Raw genomic sequence first — 21,929 nt, 5'->3', positions numbered from 1 at the left:
CAGTCAGCCGGTGGAAGGAATACATAGAGTAATATGCAAGATCGATACTCTGAGATTTCAGAGCTATCTTTAATATACCCTTTAATTCCTGTTTCATTATACCTTTAGCAGATGGAAGCATAAATACTTCTCTATCTCAAACCACAGGCCACCTAAAGGCTTACCATTTCACGGACATAACAAAAGGCCTCAGCCTGCCTGAAACAGTACTAGCTGACCATTGTACACATGCTCAGTTCTCAATACCTTTGACAATATAAGGACCCACCTGCCTATAACTGACACTTTTCCCCATTTTCATTTTACCCTAAAGGTCCTGTAATATAGAAGTAGCACTAACGTTGCTCATGTTATGCATGTGGCATAGTCATGGTTAATCTTATGCTAAGCTTGTTCCGTTGTTCCTTAGCCTGTAGAAGCTTTTGATCTGGTGCATGTTCTTTGAGTATCGGCTATTCCTGCAACATCTACTGATTGCCTAGTGTTTGGTAAAGGCTCCCAAAAGCTTGTAAAGACATATTTAGTGTTCTTTTGTGTATCTTGACATACCTAATTACTTCTTTATATGTTCACCTGTGAATTAGGTATCTTAAGACTACAGTCATGGACAGCAACAAAGAGTTATATTTATAGATTCTTTAGCTTTGACCTTAAAAGAACAATGTATTTCTGTTCAGCCTTTCCACTTAGTGACTAACAGTTTTATTTGTGTAAAATAGATAAGAAGGTTATGGTTTTGTTTTCAAATGCACATGCTTCTGAAACTGCTTTTTTGTATATATGACTGATTTAGAAAAACAAAATCAGCTGCATGTATTGAATTAATCATATAATTTCCTACTTATGCATCAATACTGACAAAGAATTCCTCATCAGATCATGCTTACCTGTAACACACCATGTGACATAGTGTTATACATTGCATTAATGGCTTGAAATCTCATATTCTAATACTGTACATCCTGGCAAGTGTGAGCAGTGTCTGAATGTTTGTCTGCCTTTTCTTTCTTTCTAATCTCTCCTACTCAGATCACAGTTACTGTAGCACAAGGCCGTGTGCGCACCCCTTCACCTTCTCCCAAACCTCGCTTCAAAAGCTATGCCTACACCCAAGCTGCTTATGTCCTGTCACCTGACCAAAAAATGAGGCAGTCACCTTCCCAGGTCTGTCACTCTTACTGTTTTGCTTTATTACTAACATGTTTATTTCTGTTAGAAAACGCAGTACTTGCATTAATCGCATAGTATATTTCAGCTTTGCAATGACTGGCCATAAATGATGGAGTTATCTAGTCAGCAGGTTATAGCTTAAAGCATTGTCTATAAATATGCAAGTCAGATAATTAATACAGTGCGATTTTCAACGTGATTCAGAGCTTATAAATATCACCATGGATATAATCTGATGATGTTTAGTAATGTTTGTGTTCCAGTTACATTACTTTAGCACTTCTCATTTGTTTGCTACTCTCTCTGTCTCATACACTCCCGTTAAACCTAAGCAGACTATGACAAATTATGAATTTCAAGCCTGAATTGCTATCATTTCTTTGTCATAAATACCTATTACCATACTTGGAAAATGAATATAACATTAATCCTCTTTTTTGTTGACCTGTTATACTTGTCATGTTACTAAATCTGAATGTAATGTTCTAAATGGAAAACAACTGATTGCACCTTTTATTGCTTTCACATATTTCTTAATTTACTGTATCCTTTTGCTGACTAGTTTATTCCTACTATGCAAATGGCATCTATTAAGGAGAGACATGAGGCAATATTTAACTACTAGGGGGACTTTGTTCAGAGCATCAAGAAACTACCCCTACTCTTTTTTGATACATGCTGTGGGATCCTTTACATCCATCTGAGTTACCATCAACTCAAGCAGATGCGAGTTCAGTTAACATATCATCTGAAGGATGGCACACAGTTGTATGCTACACTGCAGTGTTAACAATTGATTAATCTGTTTTGGAAATTGAACCCACAGTCCTCTGCACCAAATGAAGTGTGTTACATGCTGTGCCCTAACACTGGCTCTGTGTATTATTTGTAATAATATATGCAGACAGCAGTGCTGAACTTCAAATATATATTTCAATTTTAGATAATATGCTGAAGCCAAAAACATATGTAATTATCAAACCTCTAGTTGACATTAAGACATATATAATTAAAAGTAAAGCACATTATTAAAGTATGAAAGCTATGGTCATCTTCTTACCTACTTATCCTTTTCTAGCTTATTGTTGTCACATGCTTGCCATGTTTGTCTGTCAAGTTGCAGATCTTCTATAATATATCTGGTTTGTGCATGCATGTGTGGTCTGCAGCTTCAGTGCGCAGGTTCTTACACAAAATTTTTGCTCTTTATTTAGCTATCTTAATTAGCTTGTAAAGGTACACAAGGAGCAACTCATGTTAGTGCATGTGTACATTCACATACCTATGCATACACAAGAATATAAGTACATAAGATAACTGAATCTGTTAGTCTTAGAGACTGGACTAGTCTTGACAGACTGGCACCACTGATTGTTGCTGTCTCACAATTACTATACTCTGCTATTCTTAATTGGCTCACTGGACCTTATAAGATGTAGGAAAAAATAAGTTCAGAATTATGGTTTACCCAAACACTAAAAGATTGTAGGTTTAAAGAATTGCTCAAGGAGGTCAGAAATCTCAGCATCAGGGCAGTGCATGTAGATAGTTTGAACCAGCAGTGCCCTCTTCATCCTACATTAAATTACAGTTACAAGTAAAATTTAAGGACGTTTTTAAAATGTTTGTACTTGGATTGCAGAGTCCCAAAATGGGGAGACCAAATAACCAAAAGCCCAGGTATGACAATCTTGGAGTTGAAATATATATATATATATATATATATATATATATATATATATATATATATATATATATATATATATATATGATGCAGCCTGTCTAGTTTTTTAGAAATCCGTCCATCAGAAAGTAATGAAGAAGGAGGAGGATAGATGGCCGACTGAGAGCAGTGAATTTTGAGAGCTCCATAATCTAGTATAATAATATACAAACATTTTATTATATTCAAGTTTAAAATGTCAGAAATCTATAGATAAACTACTAAACTACATAAATATCAATTTTGGTAGAGATATACAAAAATGTTCCTGTCAAGTAACTTGGAGATATATTGAGTCACTGAATATGAACAACTCAAGGAATTCTCAAACAGATGGTAATTTGAAAAAAATACTGCAATTGATGACATCCGCCTTACAGGAACTATCTTTGAGGACGGATGGCTTTAAAAATTACTTCAAAAACCTCAAATTAAATTCTCAAAAACAGACTGATACTCTAAGGAACTATAACAGTAACACTGTACAAAAATAACAAATATAGGGACTTCTCTAAATGACAAGGAAGGGAGACTCAAAGAAGAAGAATTCCAAAAAGAATTTCTGCTTAAACAGCATACATGGCTGCTTAACAAAATAGATGACTTAGAAAACAGGGAAAGGAGAAAGAACATAAGGATCTTTGGTCTGCCTGAAAACACTGAAGGAGAAGACATTGTTTCATTCTTAACCTGGATTCCTGAATTTTTAGACTTGAAAGAGGGACTTTCATTTGGCATTGAAAGGGTGCATAGATCACTGAGGAAATCTGCTTCTAACTCAACAAGTACTCCACCTAGATCCATAGTTATAAAATTTCTTTCATTTCTGGACAAGGAACTAATATTAAAATGTACTTGGAGAAAATCACCGTTAAAATACAATCAAAGCTTGATAATGTTTGACAATGATTATTCTTCCAGAACACTAGAACAAATGAAAAAAGTCTGGCCAATAATAAAACTGTTGAAACAAAACAACATTAAAGCACAGCTCGCCTTTCCAGCCAAGATAATGATACTTTTTGCCAAAGAGATCAGAACTTTTAATGACTTAGAAGAAGCTACTATACTCATCAAAAACAACATAGTGTCTATCCCAGAAGAAATGGAATAGATGGCCCCCACTCTTAGAAGAAAAGAAACAAATCATTTGACTGATGCTAGAAAGAAGAAACAAAAAAGTGATTCCAAGAGAGTTGTCCCATAAAAATAACTCTTACAAATACATCTCCCAAAGTATGAACTAATATGGTCATCACTTGTCATCTGTTTTTATTTCAAAAACGGAGGGTTTCTTAAACAACTGAAAAACAGTAATGATTTATTCAGAATGTTCAAAGAGTCCAGTAATTCTTCACAAACAAAGGTGGGTCAAGATGGGTTACTATTTGCATTATATATAAGCCAAACAAAACAACATATAATACAAACATAGAAGTTTCTATTTGACTTGAACTCAATGAATACTTATCTTCTTCATTTTTCATTGTTTTTACTTATAATTTAGGTAATTAATTAACTAATTCAACAAGGAACCATTCATCAGAGTTCAGACTCAAATGTAACACATTAACATCATATATAACAGCAGTAACAGTAGAGTGTTTTGAAAAAAAATGCTGTCTTGGAGACTAATGCCTTCTTCAGTTAAAGTATGATTTAGAAATGTCATGTATATCCTGGTTAAATAATAGTAGCAAGCTCATAGTACAAATGTCATCATTATTCTGTCTAAATATAGTTAATATCAATTATGGCAGGTATCACAGCTTTGAGTGCTGTTTGATATGGTGTGTGTGGATGCAGCTATGTCTTGCAGCTGTTGCATGTTGCCGTTTTCGTCTCTGGGAAGCTGTGGGTTGTGGCTTGTAATCGAGGTTTACTGATGTTTGTGTATTAGGAAAAGACATTTGGTGTTTTAGCGTGGATCCAGGGGAAGGGAGTGGATAAAACTGTGATTTGGGATATTTTGGCAAATAATAATTTGGTCTGCTGAGTGAGAGAAGGGAAGGGAAGGATGGAAGAATGTGTTATTTCTTGTTGTGGTGGCTTGTTGGGAGTTTTTTTTTTTTTTATCTGTTTGCTCTCTGTTCTTTTCCTGGCTGCTGCCTTGCTGAAAGGGAGGGAATTTAGGCTTGAACTTGCAGTGAAGTGAAGCTTTGCTTCAGATGCATCGCAAGCCTCTGGTATGCAGTACACAGTCACACTAACAGCAGCAGATACTCCCAGGTTGCTATGGTAATGGAGACAGAGTGATGATAATGCTTAATGGCTCTCAGGAGCCTCCGAGATGATTCTCAGCAATGAAGTTTTTGGTTTTAAAAAAAAAAATATATATATATATATATATATATATATATATATATATATAATAAAAGGGCTGTTTTAAATGGATTCCTATTAGATGACGAAAACTTTTTGGTAGAACTTTAAACAACGAAAAGGCAAAATAGCGAAGTGGCTTTTAAGTGAATTCTTTCCCAGGGAAAGAATTTGCTTGGCCGCTTCTGTTACTTTGCCCTTCTTTGGCATGTAGTGCGATCTCAGAGTTGGTATATTTAGTGGGGGGGGTAAGGGGGGCAAAGCCTCCCACTTTATGTATTCTTTCAATTTTTTTCTCTTTTTATTTGGAACAGCGTTTTTTTTCCCTTGGAAAAAAATTGCTGTTTGGAGCTTTCCAGATTGTAAGCTTTTGCTTACATGGGGTCAATTATTCATCATTCACTTTTTTAAGCATTCAATGATACAGTATAGACCATTTTAAACTACATGTACACATATTGATGGTCTCCCAACACTTTTTGTAGCTCATTATGTTGATTATTGATATTCTTCTTTCGGCTTTGTCCTGGTTAGGGGTCACCATAGCGGATCACCTGTCCACTCATTATTGGCAGTAGAGTTTTTATGGTGTTGCCAGCCCAGCCTTCCACAGAAGGCACACACATGCACGTACTCACTCACTCCTAGGGACAATTTAGAGTGTCCAATCCACCTACAGCATGTCTTTGGGATGGGGAGGAAACTGGAGCACCCAGAGGAACCCCATGTGAACACAGGGAGGACATGCAGACTCCACACAGAAGGTACCCCAGCCGAGGATCGAACCGGAGAACCTCTTGCTGTGAGGCGGTAATGCTAACCGCTGCACCACCTAAAAATAAATAAATAAGCGCAATTTTATATTTAAAATGTATTTTGGTCCAAACACATTAAGGACTTATTTAAGAGTGAAAGTCTGAGTTATTGGGAAAGACTAAGAGCACTTGGTCTTGTGCAGAACCCTTTGCATTGGTCTGGGTGGTGAGTTTGCTCGGATGTGTTGGGCATATGGGGATAGCTGATTCTAGGGGTGTTTGTGGTTGCCAGGAAGTGTTGGAGAGTCATCAGATTTCCTTTGTGGAAATATCTGTGGGGATGGAAATTGTGTTGAGTGGTTTACTGGCAGAGTGGCCACTGCATGGAACGGTCTGGTAAAATGGAACAGGACAAACATTGGTTTGGATATTTTAAGAACAGCTTGGAAACACACCACATGAAGTGGTGAATGGTATTCTAGCAAAACTGGATGGGCATTGTTGCCCATGCTTGAAGTACTGGTATGTGTGTATGTAAGGATGGAAATATACTTATAACAAATAAGAAACTAGAAGGGTCTCTTAATTTAAAGTCTATGGACTATATAAACATGCTTGGAAGGAGCTAATAATAAGAATAAGCATTACAGCTTGTGGTCTATCAAATAACTAAGCAACAGCCAAAAAAAGCACACACACACACACAATAGTTATGTAATATATGATTTCAGTAAATCTAGACATAAAATATATAATCATCATATAAGATGAAGCAGTTTGCTAAATTTCGATATTAAAGACAGGATTTAATAACATGGGCTTGTGTATAATAACACTACTGTCTTACTTGTCATAAATGACATACACTACATTGAACATAAAGAGGAAGCATGATGATTTTCTTATATAAGTAAATATGCATAACAAGTCATGTAATTGCTTTAACTTGAATTGTAGTTTTTGTAACCCATCTTGACCATATATAATACTTAAGTAGTTACCAAGGTAACTAATGCTTTATACATGACATCAAACTGACAAAGTTGTTCAAGAAAAACAATAGAAGCTTGAACTTAAAATGTCATAGGATATAACAATCATATTCTGAACAAATAGTATTAAATTGGCAATAGACGCTCAGTTTAAGAACATGGGCTTGTGTATAATAACACTACTGTTTTAACTTGTTATAAATGACATACACTGTACTGAACATTAAGGGAAAGCATGATGATTTTCTCATATAAGTAAATGTGCATAACAAGTCCTATAATTGCTTTAACTTGAATTGTGGTTTTGTAACCCATCTTGACCATACATAATACTTAAGCTGTTACCAAGGTAAGTAATGTTTTATACATGACATCAAACTGACAAAGTTGTTCAAGGGAAACAATAGAAGCTTGAACTAGGAATGTCACAGAATGCAACAATATATTCTTAACAAATAGTATTAAATTGACAATAATCACTCAGTTTAACCTTTGCTGATTATACAAAATAGAATGTTAACATTTAAATCTAAAAACTTTCAGCATATGCCATAAAATGGCATTTTATGAATATGGAAAGGGAACTTGTAATCATTAATCACAATAAGTGATTTTTTTTTTACCTATAATTTCACTCTTTTAATAATAAGAAATGACATATGAAAATCCTTATGTGTAGGAATTGGGGAGAAGATGGGATGCACTGATAATTAAAATGCACTAACTTTAATCAATGTTCACATAAAACAAACTTAATGCTTTAAGTAAGTTAGCAACAATCTATGAACCTATGAACCTATGAACAAACAAAGTGATTATTTAAATGCTGGGAAATAATGAAATATAACTTCTGATATATCCCGTAAAATACATTGTATTATAAACATTATGTATAAATATTATTACCATCTATTTATATTAAGTAATAAGTTTTGAAAGATTTCATCAGTAGTGGTGAATATGTTAAATAACTGTGTGCTATAATCTTTTACTGAGGTTTTATATATGATACATCCTACTTTACTATGACTAAATTGCTTGTCATCTATCTTTCATGTAAATATTAATTGCTTATACAATAAGCAGACATGTATTTATATTGTATTAGAATTTTGTCTAATCTATAATAGTACTATGTTCAAAATAATATAAATATTGCTTATTCCTATTACAAATATTCTCCATATGATTCAATTTATGGAGCACAGATGTTCTGGAGTTTCAAGGTATGAGTGATAATCTAATGGACTTTGGTTTATCCATCAGATTAAGAATGATTTTTGTTCTGTGGGTAGTGTGGATTTTAGTTTTGTTAACATTTATTAATTTAAATTTATTTCACAAAAAAATTTTAGTATGCCTGACCAAAACATTACTTTATTGGTAAACCCTCAAAGTATAAAACTGATAATTTCTTTTAAAAGCTCAAACATATACTTTATAGTTATCAGAGGAAAATGTTTAATAGTCACAATAAAACAAAAAAATACATAGTCTAAATAACCTTAGATGGATTTAACTTTATTATCTTTAAATACCAATGGCTTAAACAATCCTCTCAAGAGATCAAATCTACTGAAATATTTAAACCTGAACAAAGCACAAACTGTCTTCCTTCAAGAAACTCATTTCAAAAATTATGACAATTACAAATGGAATCCTAAAGAATATATGACATTGGCGCAATCCACTTATAAGACAAAGACACAAGGGGTAACAATTTTATGGAAAACAAATGTACTTAACCCAGAAATAATTTATAAGTATGAAGATAAAGGCCTTATGGCATTATTAATGGTTAAATATGATAACAGAATATGGACCCTACCCATTCTATTCTGGTTCCCATGCATTGTAACAGGGACTGTTAAAAAACACTTGTATTTCATTTCCAGTAATTATTTTATTTATTTTATTTTATTTTACATTTGTTGACCGGGCTAGTCTAGCTGGATACATATCCTTTTTCAGTAGAGGCCCGGGGAGAAAAGCTCCCAATTCTAAGAACAGTTAAGCACTACAATTTGATAGAAATCTTGCATTGTAAAGAATAACAAAACAGTAATATAAACATTATATACATGCTTGTAGAGACAAATCATAGGTTGAATAGGTCAGAAAACATAGGTAGATAAGGAGGAAGTAAATTGGTTGATAATAGTTTGTGAGAGAGTAAAGAGTAGGATGATATGAAAGCTATGGGTATTAATCTGGGGTTGGACATGGGCATAACCAGTGGGACTTGAAATATTCTCTAAGATTGTTTTTGAATGGCGTGAGTGAAGTCATGAGTCTAAGGTTATTGGGAAGGGAATTCCATAGCTTTCCAATAGAGTTAGCATAAAGAGCATCGCCACCTATGTTGTTAGATTTGATGGTTAATACTTGAATACTATTTGATGACCGAAGGGAACTGAGGTTGGTGTATGGGGTCAGGATATTGGACAGTGAGGGGGTTTTGTCAGGTTGATGAATTATTTTGAAGGCTTCCGTGAGTTGATTAAATTTAAGAAGATTGGGCAGTTCTAACCAGCCGAGTTTCTTGAGGTTATGGCAATGGTGGGTACGATAAGGTGTTCCTGTTATGAATTTTGCTATGTGGTGGTAGGTGGTAGAAAGGTTGCTGAGTTCATGTTTATTCAGGAAGGAAAATACCAGGGAGGCATATAGTAACGTGGAAAGAAGATGCGTACGGGCAATGGTTAATTTTGCATGAGGAGTAAGAAAGTTCCTGATTCTGTACATTGAACCTGGTTTCTTGTTAACAGATTTAATGGTTTGGGAAGTGTGGAGATCAAATTTGAGCTTGTGGTCAATAGTGACACCTAATAGCTTGGTGTGGGAGACGGGCTCTATGATGGTTCCATTAGAGGATTCCACAAAAAAGGAGCTAGGTTTAGACGGTTCTGACGTTAGGGTTAAGGAAGTGGTAGACGAGGGGAAGAATAAAAGTAACTTGGTTTTAGTTGGGTTGAGAATGAGTTTCAGGTCGGAGAACCAATTTTCCACTTTGGCAAAACATTGTTGGGTGGCTACTTGAAGTTTCTGGAGAGAAAGATCAGAGCAGATCAGGGTAGAGTTGTCTGCGTATTGGATGCAGGTGGCACTGGGGATGATAGTGTGAAGATCATTTATAAAAACAGAGAAAAGAAGGGGACCAAGTATGGAGCCTTGGGGGACGCCTATGTTGTTAGGGAGTAGTTGAGATAAACTATTTTGCCATTGGACTGCTTGTTGCCGGCCAGAAAGGTAATCCTTGAACCAGTTTAGGCCTAAGTTGTCCAGATGAAGGGTTTGGAGGGTGTGGAGTAATTGTTGGTGGTTGACCATGTCAAAAGCTTTTGATAGATCAAGAAAGAGTGCAGAGGGTATAAGTTTTTTGTTGCGGTTGCTATTTACTGAGTCGACAAAGGAGAGGAGGGCAGTGGTAGTACTATGATGGGGCGAAAACCATGCTGGGTACTAGACAGTAGATTATTGATGGTGAGGTAGTGTAGGAGTTGTTTGTGAATACACCATTCCAGAATTTTAGCTATTGGAGATAGTATAGCGATAGGCCTGTAATTAGAAGTTTCAGTGGAATGGCCTGCTTTATGTAATGGAATGATGTACGAAATTTTCCAAATAGAGGGGATGGTGGCCTCAGTTATGGATCTGTTGATCAAGATTGATATGGGATAGGCAATGACATCAGAGGCTTGTTGGAGGTATTCCGCTGGGAGACGATCGGCCGCAAGGGTGGACGGTTTTAGTTTTTTTATTAGGGTACGAATATAGGAGATGGATACTGGTTGAAGGTTAAAGGAGCGAGGGGGTGAGTCATGAGGAATAGTTAAGGATGGAGATGAAGTGGGTAGATGGTTGGCTAGGGACTGGATGGTCTCTGTAAAAAAAATGTTAAAGGCGTTTGCTATTTCTTCTGTTTTTTTACTTATGAGTTTCTCAGGTATTTGGGTAGAAGATTTACCAGGATGAAGAAGGTTGTTAAATCCAGCCCAAAACTTTTTTGGGTTAAACTGATGTTTATCCTGAAGGTGACAGTAATACTGTTTTTTCTCTCTAGCAATGTCAGATTTTGTGGAGTTTCGAAGCTGCTGGAATTTGATGCGATCTAGGGGAGTTTTAGTAGCTCTCCATTTATTCCAAGCTTGGTCGCGGAGTTTAATTTTTGTTTTGGTTTCTTTTGTTAGCCAGGGAGCTATACGGTCTTTGGTTCTAACAAGACGATTTGGGGCATGGGAGTTGAGAATATTTAGGAAAGTGTCATTGAAGTATGAGACACTCTCGGCTAGGGGAAGAGTAGTAAGGGTAGACCAATTAGAGGATTTTAGTTCCGCTAGAAATAGTTCTAGGTTGAACTTTTTCTTGTTTCTAATAAGTTTATATAGGGGTGGGTATGAAGAACAGAGTTTGTGCTTTATAATATAAGTGACAAGGTGGTCGCTAAGGCTGTTGGGGAGGGTACCGGTGGTGTAATTATTAGCATCTTTATTAGTGAGAATCCAGTCAATCGTACTCTCCTTTTGCTGTGCATTACCAATTCTGGTAGGAGTTGTGATATTTTGGGAGAAGCCGTAAAGATTGATACGGTGGGGATTAGCCTTTGCGGAGCAGTGGGACCAGTCAATATTGAAGTCTCCTAGTTTTCTTGGGGGTAGTATGCGGCTAACCAACTTAGAGTTTGTTCAAGGTTTTCAAGGTTTCTCCCTGGTAGGATATAGATAACTACAAGATTGATACATTTTTGGGAGTTTAGGCCAATCTTTATTGGAATGAGTTCTGTATTAGAGACCTGGGGGGGGGGGGGTGCAAAGTGTTTCTAATTATGTTAAGTCTGTTTTTAAACATTACAGCTACTCCCCCACCCTTTTTGGTTATTCGATCGTTCCTTAGGATATTATAGCCAGGTGGAAGAATTTCTTCGTCCTTTGTGGCAGGTTTGAGCCATGTTTCTGAAAGACACATGATGTCCGGGGAATATGTGGCTATCATAGCATGTAAGCTGTGTACTTTATTGTTTATACTTCTTAGGTTGAGGTAAAGAATGAGGAGGGAGGTATTAGGAGTATGGGGTAGTGTTGAGGTGGCAGGGTCTAGATGAGAGGCAGGGCCTGGATTCGGGTGGATGTCTCCATGTTGAGTAATACATTGTTTAAGGTTATCTAAGAGCCTTTGAAGTTTATATAGTATTTTGAGGTTAGATTTATTATAGGTTGGTCTGGGGTAGTGGAGGGTTAGAAGCGTATTATTAAAGGTTAGAGTTTTTTCTGGGTGAGGAGAAGGAACTATAAGGTTAGATGGAGGGTGTGTGTATATGGTAGTATGGGCCTTGGGAAGAGGAATTCCTGTTAGTGTTTGGTTTCATAGCGTGATGAGGGAAATGCAGTCCATACAGCCTACCTCGACCTGGCAAAGGCCTTCGACACAATACCCCACTCAGGTATCATCGAAAAACTCATCAGCTTGAATGTAAACCCATACATCACAAGATGGGTTGCAAACTGGCTAAGTGACAGAACCCACAGGGTCAGAGTTGCTGGAGCCATGTCAGACTCAAAGCCTGTCACAAGTGGTGTCCCACAGGGCTCAGTCCTGGGTCCACTCTTGTTCGGCATCTACTTTTCTGAAGTACAAGCAAACACAGGAGGGTTATGGCTGACAAAGTTTGCAGATGACTGCAAACTGGCCATAGTCGAAAACACATCTGACACAGATATCCTCCAGAAGGGCCTCACAGAAATGGATAACTGGTGCCAGAGCCATGGCCTGAAGTTAAACGCCAAAATGCATAGTCATACCCTTTGGGAAAAACAAGGCTACCCTAGCTACCATATAGGTGGCAATCCACTGAGCACAGAAAAAGTCATCAGAGATCTGGGGACCCAGGTTGACAGTAGCCTTCGTTTGACACTCATGTTGCTAAAGTAGTTAGGAAAACCTTCTATATCACCCACCTGATCATGAAGGGATTCACATCTAGATCAAGGGAGGTCATCGTCCCCTGTACTCATCACTTATTAGACCTATGATTGAGTACAATGCCCGTTCGAATGTATCTGACCAGACACCTGCTGCAGCTTGAAAGGCCCCAAAAGTTCCTCACCAAAAGGATAAAGGGTCTCAAAAATATGTCTTATGCTGCCCGACTGAAAGAACTCCAGCTCTATTCAGTCTCATACCGCTTGCTCAGAGGTGACCTGTGCCTGACATATAAGGCCATGTCAAACCCAGATTTGATGAATATGCTTCACCTCAAAAAATCTAGATCCCTCAGAACCACAAGGGCGAGACTTAAACCTTGACACGGTTATAAATAGAACGTGCTGGAGGGACAGATTCATCACCCAGAGACTCCCTATGCTGTGGAACAAAATCCCGGTACATGTGAGGCAGAGCACCTCTCTGGTCTTGTTCAAGAGGAATCTTGACCAATGGATGGGAGATTGCAGATATACCCCAGGGATTACTTCAGCGTCACTGCTTGACAGAGGCACAGCAAAATGATAGGCATAGTTTTTATTCAAACTAAAGGGGTGGCGAAAGCCACATAACTATGGGCTAGGCTTATAAATGCCCTTGGGCAGATAGCCTAGTATGAACCTATGAACCTAAAAGGTAAGGGATAAGAAGAAGTAGTGATAGTGAAGGGGTGATGGAATACATGGTTTTTACCATGATAGAGAGTAGGCGGTAGTTGATGGGGAGGGGGGATTAGCAGGGCTTACTGAATTTAGAGGGAGTGGCTAATTAATAAGGAAGGGGGAGTTGTTAATCAGAGATCAGTCGCGAATGGAGGGGAGGAGGGTGGGATGGGCTTGATATCTCTATAAATTTAGAGGTAGTGGGGGCGGGTGGGATATGGGGGCAGGGTGGGGAGCGGAGTGAGCCCGAGCGGAGCGGGGAAATACACCTGCCTGGAGGTTGCAGGGCCTTAGAGGCAGCTGGGTAGAGTATGGATTCCAGATGAATAATATGACCTAATCTCAAGAGCCTGAAAGGTACAGATGGTATCCTGGCTACAGAGCACTACCTAACTAGGTAAAACTTAAATATAGGTATGTCTTTTACCCTTAAAGTCACTTTTTCAGTTAGAGCTGGTGCAGGGTATTAGGTTGTGCATTCGCGCAATAGCAGGATTCAACGAAGCCGACGCCAAGAACCTGGGAGCCACGCGATGGAAGATTGGTGGGGGGGGTGCCTAGGATAAGATAGAGGAGATAATCACATTTAAAGACACGATAGAATACAAATGCTTGAGGTTAGACAGTACAAACAATTTATAGGTAATTACAGTAGTATGAGCTATGTAGTGTAAAGCAGTGGGAGTGAGGCATAAAAAAATCAACAGTGCTACGCACCAAGCAAATTTCACTTACTTACTAGCAGACACAGGAAGTAAAATAGACAAGTACAGTGATGTTAACAGCCTGGTTACGCTAAAGAAAACATATGCTAGCTACAACCTCTGGTATCGGTAGGTTGGTCAATGTGCTGCAGTACAATACAACCACTATTATAGTCTTGAGCAATGTCTAAATTGCGAATAGCTCGTCACTCACTTATGTACAAAAAAGGCAGACTTTTAACAGCAGTAAAAGGGAGACAAAGCATCCGATTAATCAACAGTATAAGTCAACTTTGGCATGTAACAGATACAGTTGTTAGATTTGGCTACCTTGCGATTGCTCAGGACACGGACTTACAGAGAGAAATTAAACAGACCTTAGAACAGTTGTAAACCAAGGTACACAAACATTACTGTGAACAGTAGTTCTATTCAACTTTGCTAGGCTGAGCGTTATTTTAAATAAAGAGCGTCAGCTACGTTTTAAATACATGTACGCATCAGGTTTTACTGGATTACAGCAAGTACATTTAATACACGCTCAGTGGTGAAATAAGGTTTAGAACAAGGCAAATTGCCTAGAGATACACAGTTTTACAGATATTAACGTTGTTTAAACATGAGGTGCTAGTTAGAATGGCTACTTATGAGCACTTAAGTTGAGATTATCGTTCTTGCAGAGAAGCGATAATTGTGACAACACAATGATATGAAGTAGTTTAAACAAATTATAACAAGTCAGTGTATACCTTTGGTAAAGGAGTCACCCAGGCAGGAGGACCGAGCGATGCCAGCAAATATTGTAGTAAGAAAAAATGGCGGAATCTGGTGGGGACTTTGAAAACTCCCTGACGTCAGAAAACCTGCCTGGAGGTTGCAGGGCCTTAGAGGCAGCTGGGTAGAGTATGGATTCCAGATGAATAATGACCTTCTAATCTCAAGAGCCTGAAAGGTACAGATGGTATCCTGGCTACAGAGCACTGCCTAACTAGGTAAAACTTAAATATAAGTATGTCTTTTACCCTTAAAGTCACTTTTTCAGTTAGAGCTGGTGCAGGATATTAGGTTGTGCATTCGCACAATAGCAGGATTCAATGGAGCCGATGCCAAGAACCTGGGAGCCACGCAATGGAAGATTGGTGGGGGGGGTGCCTTTGGTAAAGGAGTCACCCAGGCAGGAGGATCGAGCGATGCCAGCAAATATTGTAGTAAGAAAAAATGGTGGAATCTGGCAGGGACTATGAAAACTCCCTGACGTCAGAAAACCTGCCTGGAGGTTGCAGGGCCTTAGAGGCAGCTGGGTAGAGTATGGATTCCAGATGAATAATATGACCTTCTAATCTCAAGAGCCTGAAAGGTACAGATGGTATCCTGGCTACAGAGCACTACCTAACTAGGTAAAACTTAAATATAGGTATGTCTTTTACCCTTAGTCACTTTTTCAGTTAGAGCTGGTGCAGGGTATTAGGTTGTGCATTTGCACAATAGCAGGATTCAACGGAGCCAACGCCAAGAACCTGGGAGCCACGCGATGGAAGATTGGTGGGGGGGGGTGCCCTTAAAGTCACTTTTTCAGTTAGAGCTGGTGCAGGGTATTAGGTTGTGCATTCGCACAATAGCAGGATTCAACGGAGCCGACGCCAAGAACCTGGGAGCCACGCGATGGAAGATTGGTGGGGGGGTGCTTTTGGTAAAGGAGTCACCCAGGCACCCACCCTGACATTTTGTCAGTAAAAGCTGAAAAAAATCAATTATAAAGGCACCTTAATATTAGGAGGAGATTTTAACTGTATATGGGACTCATTAAAATCTTACATATATGGTAAAACCTAACCTGGTATAAAAAAAAAATCAGAGAATGAGATTCTGAATTATTACATCTATAATCTAACATTTTGTCAGTAAAAGCTGAAAAAAATCAAAATCAGTTAGAGATGAAAAAGAAAGTAGAAATATTAAACAATAAATACAACAAAATTCTAACACATACAATTAGTTTAGCTTTAGAAAAACTAAAAATTAATACCTTGGCCACTTCTCCCAAATATCTACATAATTTATCTACAATAATAAAAATACAATCAAAAGCTATAACATTAAAAGTATCTTCCATGAAAAGAAAGGGAAAAATGTCTCAGATATAGGTGACATTCTTGATGCCTATAGAAATCACTATACGGAACATTTAAAAAAAGAAAATATACATATCGATCAAGTAAATAAAGATGAAAAATGTTCTAATATAAAAAAATAACAGAAAAATTTAAACTAGATCTGCAAGCACCCATATCCTGCAAAGAAATTACAGATGCAATAAAAAAGGGTAAAAAAATAAAGCTCCAGGTATATATGACATAATTATGGAAATATATAAACTTTTTCCTTCATCCCTCTTCCATAAAACTCTATTAGAAATTCAGTCACAAGCATTAATACCACCCTCTTGGAGATATTTCTTAATCACACCAATCATAAAGGAAAACAAATCCCCAAACCTCTGTACCTCATATACACCTATATCATTATTAAATGATGACTATATGATACTTATGACAATATTAACTAACAAATGAAAATACCACTATCCAAACCAACAAATAATAATCAGACTAGATTTATATATCATAGACACACACATGGCAATACTAAAATGATAAGTTCTCTTATAGCTTATGTTAATAAAGAAAATGAAGGAACACTCATAATTGGCTTAGATATAGAGAAAGCATTTCATTCCCTAAATTGGAACTATTTATTCAAATTCCTAATGCTATTTGAATTTCCTGCAACCTTTGTTCATCTCCTAAAGAATATATATATATATATATATAAAATATATATATATATATATATATATATATATATATATATATATATATATATATATATATATATATATATATATACACTTCAGCATATGTCAAGTTATGTCCTTTTACCTCTGAATCTTTACATATAACAAAAGGCACTAAACAAGGATTTCCCATGCCACCTATTCCTGTTTGCTCTGGCTATTGAAATATTGGCAGATTCAGATCATAATAATATAAAAATCAAAGGAATAGATGTTTATGAACAATACAATTCTAAAGTAATGCTATTTGCTGATGACATATTACTATCATTAATACAAAAGAGACATTAGAAGAATTAGATATATTAATTGACAAATTTCACATGACTTCAGGACTCCATTTCAATAAAGCAAAATCAAAATTTTTATTTTTAAATAAAAAAAAAAAAAGAACTGCAGACTAAGGGGGATCACGTCATAGGGAAACAAGAATCTACCTTAAAATATCTAGGAACTGAGTTATGCAAGGATAATAATAAATTAGTCGCAAAAAACTACAGAAATATCATCAATACAATTAAAATCTGTGTGGAGAAATGGAACAAAATAATATTAACATGTGAAGATAGACTACAGCTAATACAAATGGTTTTACTGCCCAAGATCCCATATGTAGCCTTGGAAATACAGTTATTGCCAGAAAGGAATATGCTTAAAGAAATAAATTAATGTCTAATAAAATGTTTATGGTTTCCCAAAAAAAAAAAAAAACAGAATAGCTTTAATACATCATATTAGACCATGGAAACAAGGAGTATTAAACTTCCCTGATATAGAAACATATATGAAAGCATCAATATCTAAAACAATCTCAGATTGGGTAAGTGCAAAATACTCTGCAAATTGGAAAGAATTATTAACTGTAATATCAATAAATTAATTGATTTACAAAAAAATTCAAATAACAGATAAAAACAATTTGCCATGGCACATATGTATTAATATGCAATATAACATAATTAAACCCACTAAAACTCATATGATTAATTATTGCATTGACTCATTTAGGAAAACTTTTAATGCAAATATAGATTTAAAAATCTGGTTTGATCTTTTAACACCATTTATAGTCACAAAGATCTTTCCACATAAAATATATAGAGAAATTATTAATTCCTAGGAATAGAAAGGATTTGTTTGGTGGCTTCACTGTATCAAAGTACTAAAAGTTTTAGATATGCAAGTAATAAAAACAATAAACAAAATTCCACAACAGGACTGGCTAACTTTACAGAGTATTTTGTTATATTCGCAAGATTTAAGTAGAATAATTAACAATTCTTCATTTAAAGAAATACCTAAATTTATGAAATACATATATGAAATGATATATAATGACTTTGACATGGGAAACAGTATTTCAAAATTTTACAAAATATTGATAAACTATAAAACAACACCCAAAACCTCATATTGGAAATATATAACAGAAGGACACTCAATACAGTTAACTGAAGATATTAAAACAAATATCTTATTATCGATAAAATATACATCCTTTACACAATACTGGAAAATTTTAATTGGAAATTATTGCACAGAGCATTCTTAACCCCAGATAGAATCAGTAAAATTAGTTCTTTCATAAAAGGAATATGTTGGAGAAGTCAGCAAGTACACAGTGTAGACTGGAACCACATTTTCCTTGATTGTGTTAAAATTAAGCCATTTTTGAATGGTATTAATGACGTTCTACTTTCTTAATTTAATGAATCATTTTATTTAACTAAAGCTCTTGTATTATTAAATTTGAATTGAAGGTCCTCATTTAAGTAGGTCAAACATGTATCTAGTATGGACTATACTTGCAATTTCAAGGAGGTTATAACAAGAAGATGGAATACAAACACAATACCATCTTTGGAATATTTCTACAGCCTACTTAAGACCACAGCATTATTGGAAATTAAAATTAAAGAACTAAGAATTTATCCATAGCCATTTATCAACAACCCTTGTGGAAAAGTCTTATCATTGATTGACATTATGCAATAATTGATCAGCCACTCTGATAATGAAATGGACATACTTATAAAGTAACTGTATACATTAAGATCTGTTATAGTGTCAGGCTAATATAAGTAGTTCATAGGTTCATAGGTACGTATTAGGCTTTTGTCTCTAGGGCCAATATAAGCCTAGCCAAATGGTACCCTTGCTTTTGCCACCCAAGAAAATGATTTTCCTGTGCCCCTGTCAAGCAGAGCCACAGAAGTGATCCCCGTGGTGAATTTCCTATCTCCCATCCAATCATCAAGATTTTTCTTGAAGAGTGCTAATGAGGAGCTTTGTTTGATATAGATAAGTAGTTTGTTCCAGAGTATGGGAAGTCTCTGGGACAATAATCTATCCCTCCAGCATGTTCTGTTTATTGTGGTGACAAGGTTTAGGTCCCTAGAGCGTGTAGCTCGGAGGGTTTGGGATTTCCTTATGTAGAGCATGTCCAACAGCTCTGTGTTTGACATAGCTTTGTATGTTAGGCAGAGATCACCTCTGAGTAGATGATATGCAACAGAATAAAGCTGTTTTTTTTTTCAGACAGTCTGCGTAGGGCATTTGTTTGAGGCCGGTAATCCTTTTTGTGAGGTATTTCTGTGGCCTTTCCAGTTGTTGTAGATGGCTTGTGAGGTACATACCAAAACGTGCATTGTACTCTATAATGGGTCTAATGAAAGATGAGTAGAGGCGAACAATGATCTCTTTTTCCTGGATGAGAAACCTTTTCTGATGAGGTGTGCCACGTAGAAGGATTTCCTGACTACTGTGGTGATGTGATTATCAAAGTAGAGAATACTGTCCACCTGTGTCCCAAGGTCTCGTATCACACTTTCGGTGTTAATTAGACTACCGCCTATGTGGTAGTTCATGGGTACAGAGTTTTTACCAAAAGGGATGACAATGCACTTTTTGGCATTGAGCATGAGGCCATGGCTTTGACACCAGACATCTGTCTCAGTGAGGCCCTTTTGTAGGATGTCCACATCATTAGGAGTTTTGATTATGACTCCTAGTTCTCAGTCATCTGCGAACTTTGTTAGCCAAAGACCTTCTGTGTTAGCCTGTACTTCAGAGAAGTAGATACCAAACAGGAGAGGATTCAGGGCTAAACCCGGTGGTACTCCACTTGTCACTGGTCTGAAGTTGGATTTAGAGTCTTTTACTTTCACAGTGTGACTTCTGTCAGTGAGCCAGTTGGCAACCCATCTTGTGACATAGGGATTTATAGCTAGTTTAGTGAGTTTGTCTATAATTCCAGAGTGGTGGATGGTGTTGAAAGCCTTGGCAAGATTTAGATAGGCTGTGTGTACCACCTTACCCTCATCTATGGCTTTGGTGACCACTTCAAAGAAGTCTATCAGGTTTAGGAGACATGATCTGCCTTTTACAAACCCGAACTGGGTAGGGTCCAGAGTTTGAAGATTACAAATGTCATTGTTTATAAGTTCAATGATGATACTCTCCATAGCCTTACAGATCAGGCTTGTCAGGCTAATGGGGCGGTAGTTCCCTGGGGTCTGTGGTGGCTACCCCTTTGTGTAGTTGGATAACCATTGCTGTGCGCCATTCAGTGGGCACAAAGCCTGAGGTGAGGCTATGATTGAACAAGGTACTTAGTTGGGGTGCCAGTTCGTTCTGTAGTTCTTGTAGAATGCAGCCTGGGATGTTGTCAGGTCCCATGGATGCTATGTTCTTGGCTTTGGAGAGAGTATTTTTTTACCTGTGCAGCCATGATTACAAGTACTTTGCATTCTTCCGGTATAGAGATGGTCCATTTAAGGGATGAGAAAGGGGTGAAGTTAGCACTGAACCTATCTGCCAGGATGTTGGCAGTATCAGTTGGTTCTGTATATTTAGTGCCATTGTGCTGTAACTCAGAGCAGATCTGAGTGTTGCCATTGAGATTCTTTTTTTTTTTAAAACAAGTTTATTGTTTTTAACATACAAAATAAATATCATAACAATTTTATACAAGTAATTAAAATAGAAATAGTTATAACATTCAATAAAATAACCAAAGTATTTACAAAGACATCCACTACAAATCAAATCAATTGATTAAACTATAATGTCATGCTATTGAAACTAAGATTTTTTTAACAGGTTTTGTAAAGTATCCCATATAATATAATAAGATGTTTTTCTAGTAGTTCTTGATTTTATTGTCATCAATTCCATATGACACACTTCAGTCATAACATTTTTAAATTCATTAAATGAAGGAGGGGTATCTGAAATCCAATTTCTGGTTATTATTTTTCTAGCCACTGCTAGAATAGACCATAATAAGGGAAGCTTAACTTTTTTAACATTTTTAGTAACAGGTGTGTTAAATAATATAAGTGATTTAGAAACAATGAAATTATCTGTGAAAAGGGCCTGCAAAAAATCATTGATTAACTTCCAATATTCCTTCAATTTTATACAGTCATAAAACATATGTGCCCAATCAGCATTAATTTCTACATTACATCTTTTACATAAGTTGTCTTTATTATTTATTTTATTCATCATTAAAGGTGTATAGAAGGATCTATGTAAAATTTCCAAGTAAAAGTCTCCAATTAATGGAAGAAGTAGTTTTATAAGCAGATTCCAATATATATTGTTTATCTTGTTGTTTTGGTGATTCACCATTAATGGAAATGAAATAATTCCAATAGGTATCTGCACTGTAATGAGTTTCTTCTCTGATAATTTTATGTATGTATGAGAGCTTACCTTTATCAGAAACTCTATGTTGTAAATTTAATATCAAGTAATCAATCAG

At 36.4% G+C, this 21,929-nt stretch overlaps 1 protein-coding gene across 9 annotated transcripts in view; it reads left to right on the top strand.

The window, feature by feature from the left end:
* Positions 1-21,929, top strand: part of DMD (dystrophin) — a 9,298,038-nt gene that overhangs the window by 1,934,683 nt on the left and 7,341,426 nt on the right. For 8 of the 9 annotated variants that reach the window (XM_044072398.1, XM_044072396.1, XM_044072400.1 and 5 more), the window contains exon 9: positions 1,030-1,164. The exons of the other annotated variant lie outside the window; for it this stretch is intronic. In XM_044072398.1, coding sequence (XP_043928333.1) covers positions 1,030-1,164 — 135 coding nt within the window. The remainder of the gene's footprint in view (positions 1-1,029; positions 1,165-21,929) is intronic. 9 annotated transcript variants of the gene reach the window in all.

This window comes from Protopterus annectens, chromosome 5.part0, assembly GCF_019279795.1.
Source record: "Protopterus annectens isolate FY-2018-M chromosome 5.part0, PAN1.0, whole genome shotgun sequence".
Taxonomy (NCBI): Eukaryota; Metazoa; Chordata; order Ceratodontiformes; family Protopteridae; genus Protopterus; species Protopterus annectens.
The sequence above is the reverse complement of the archived record's forward strand: the minus strand, read 5'-3'. Positions and strand labels throughout refer to the sequence as shown.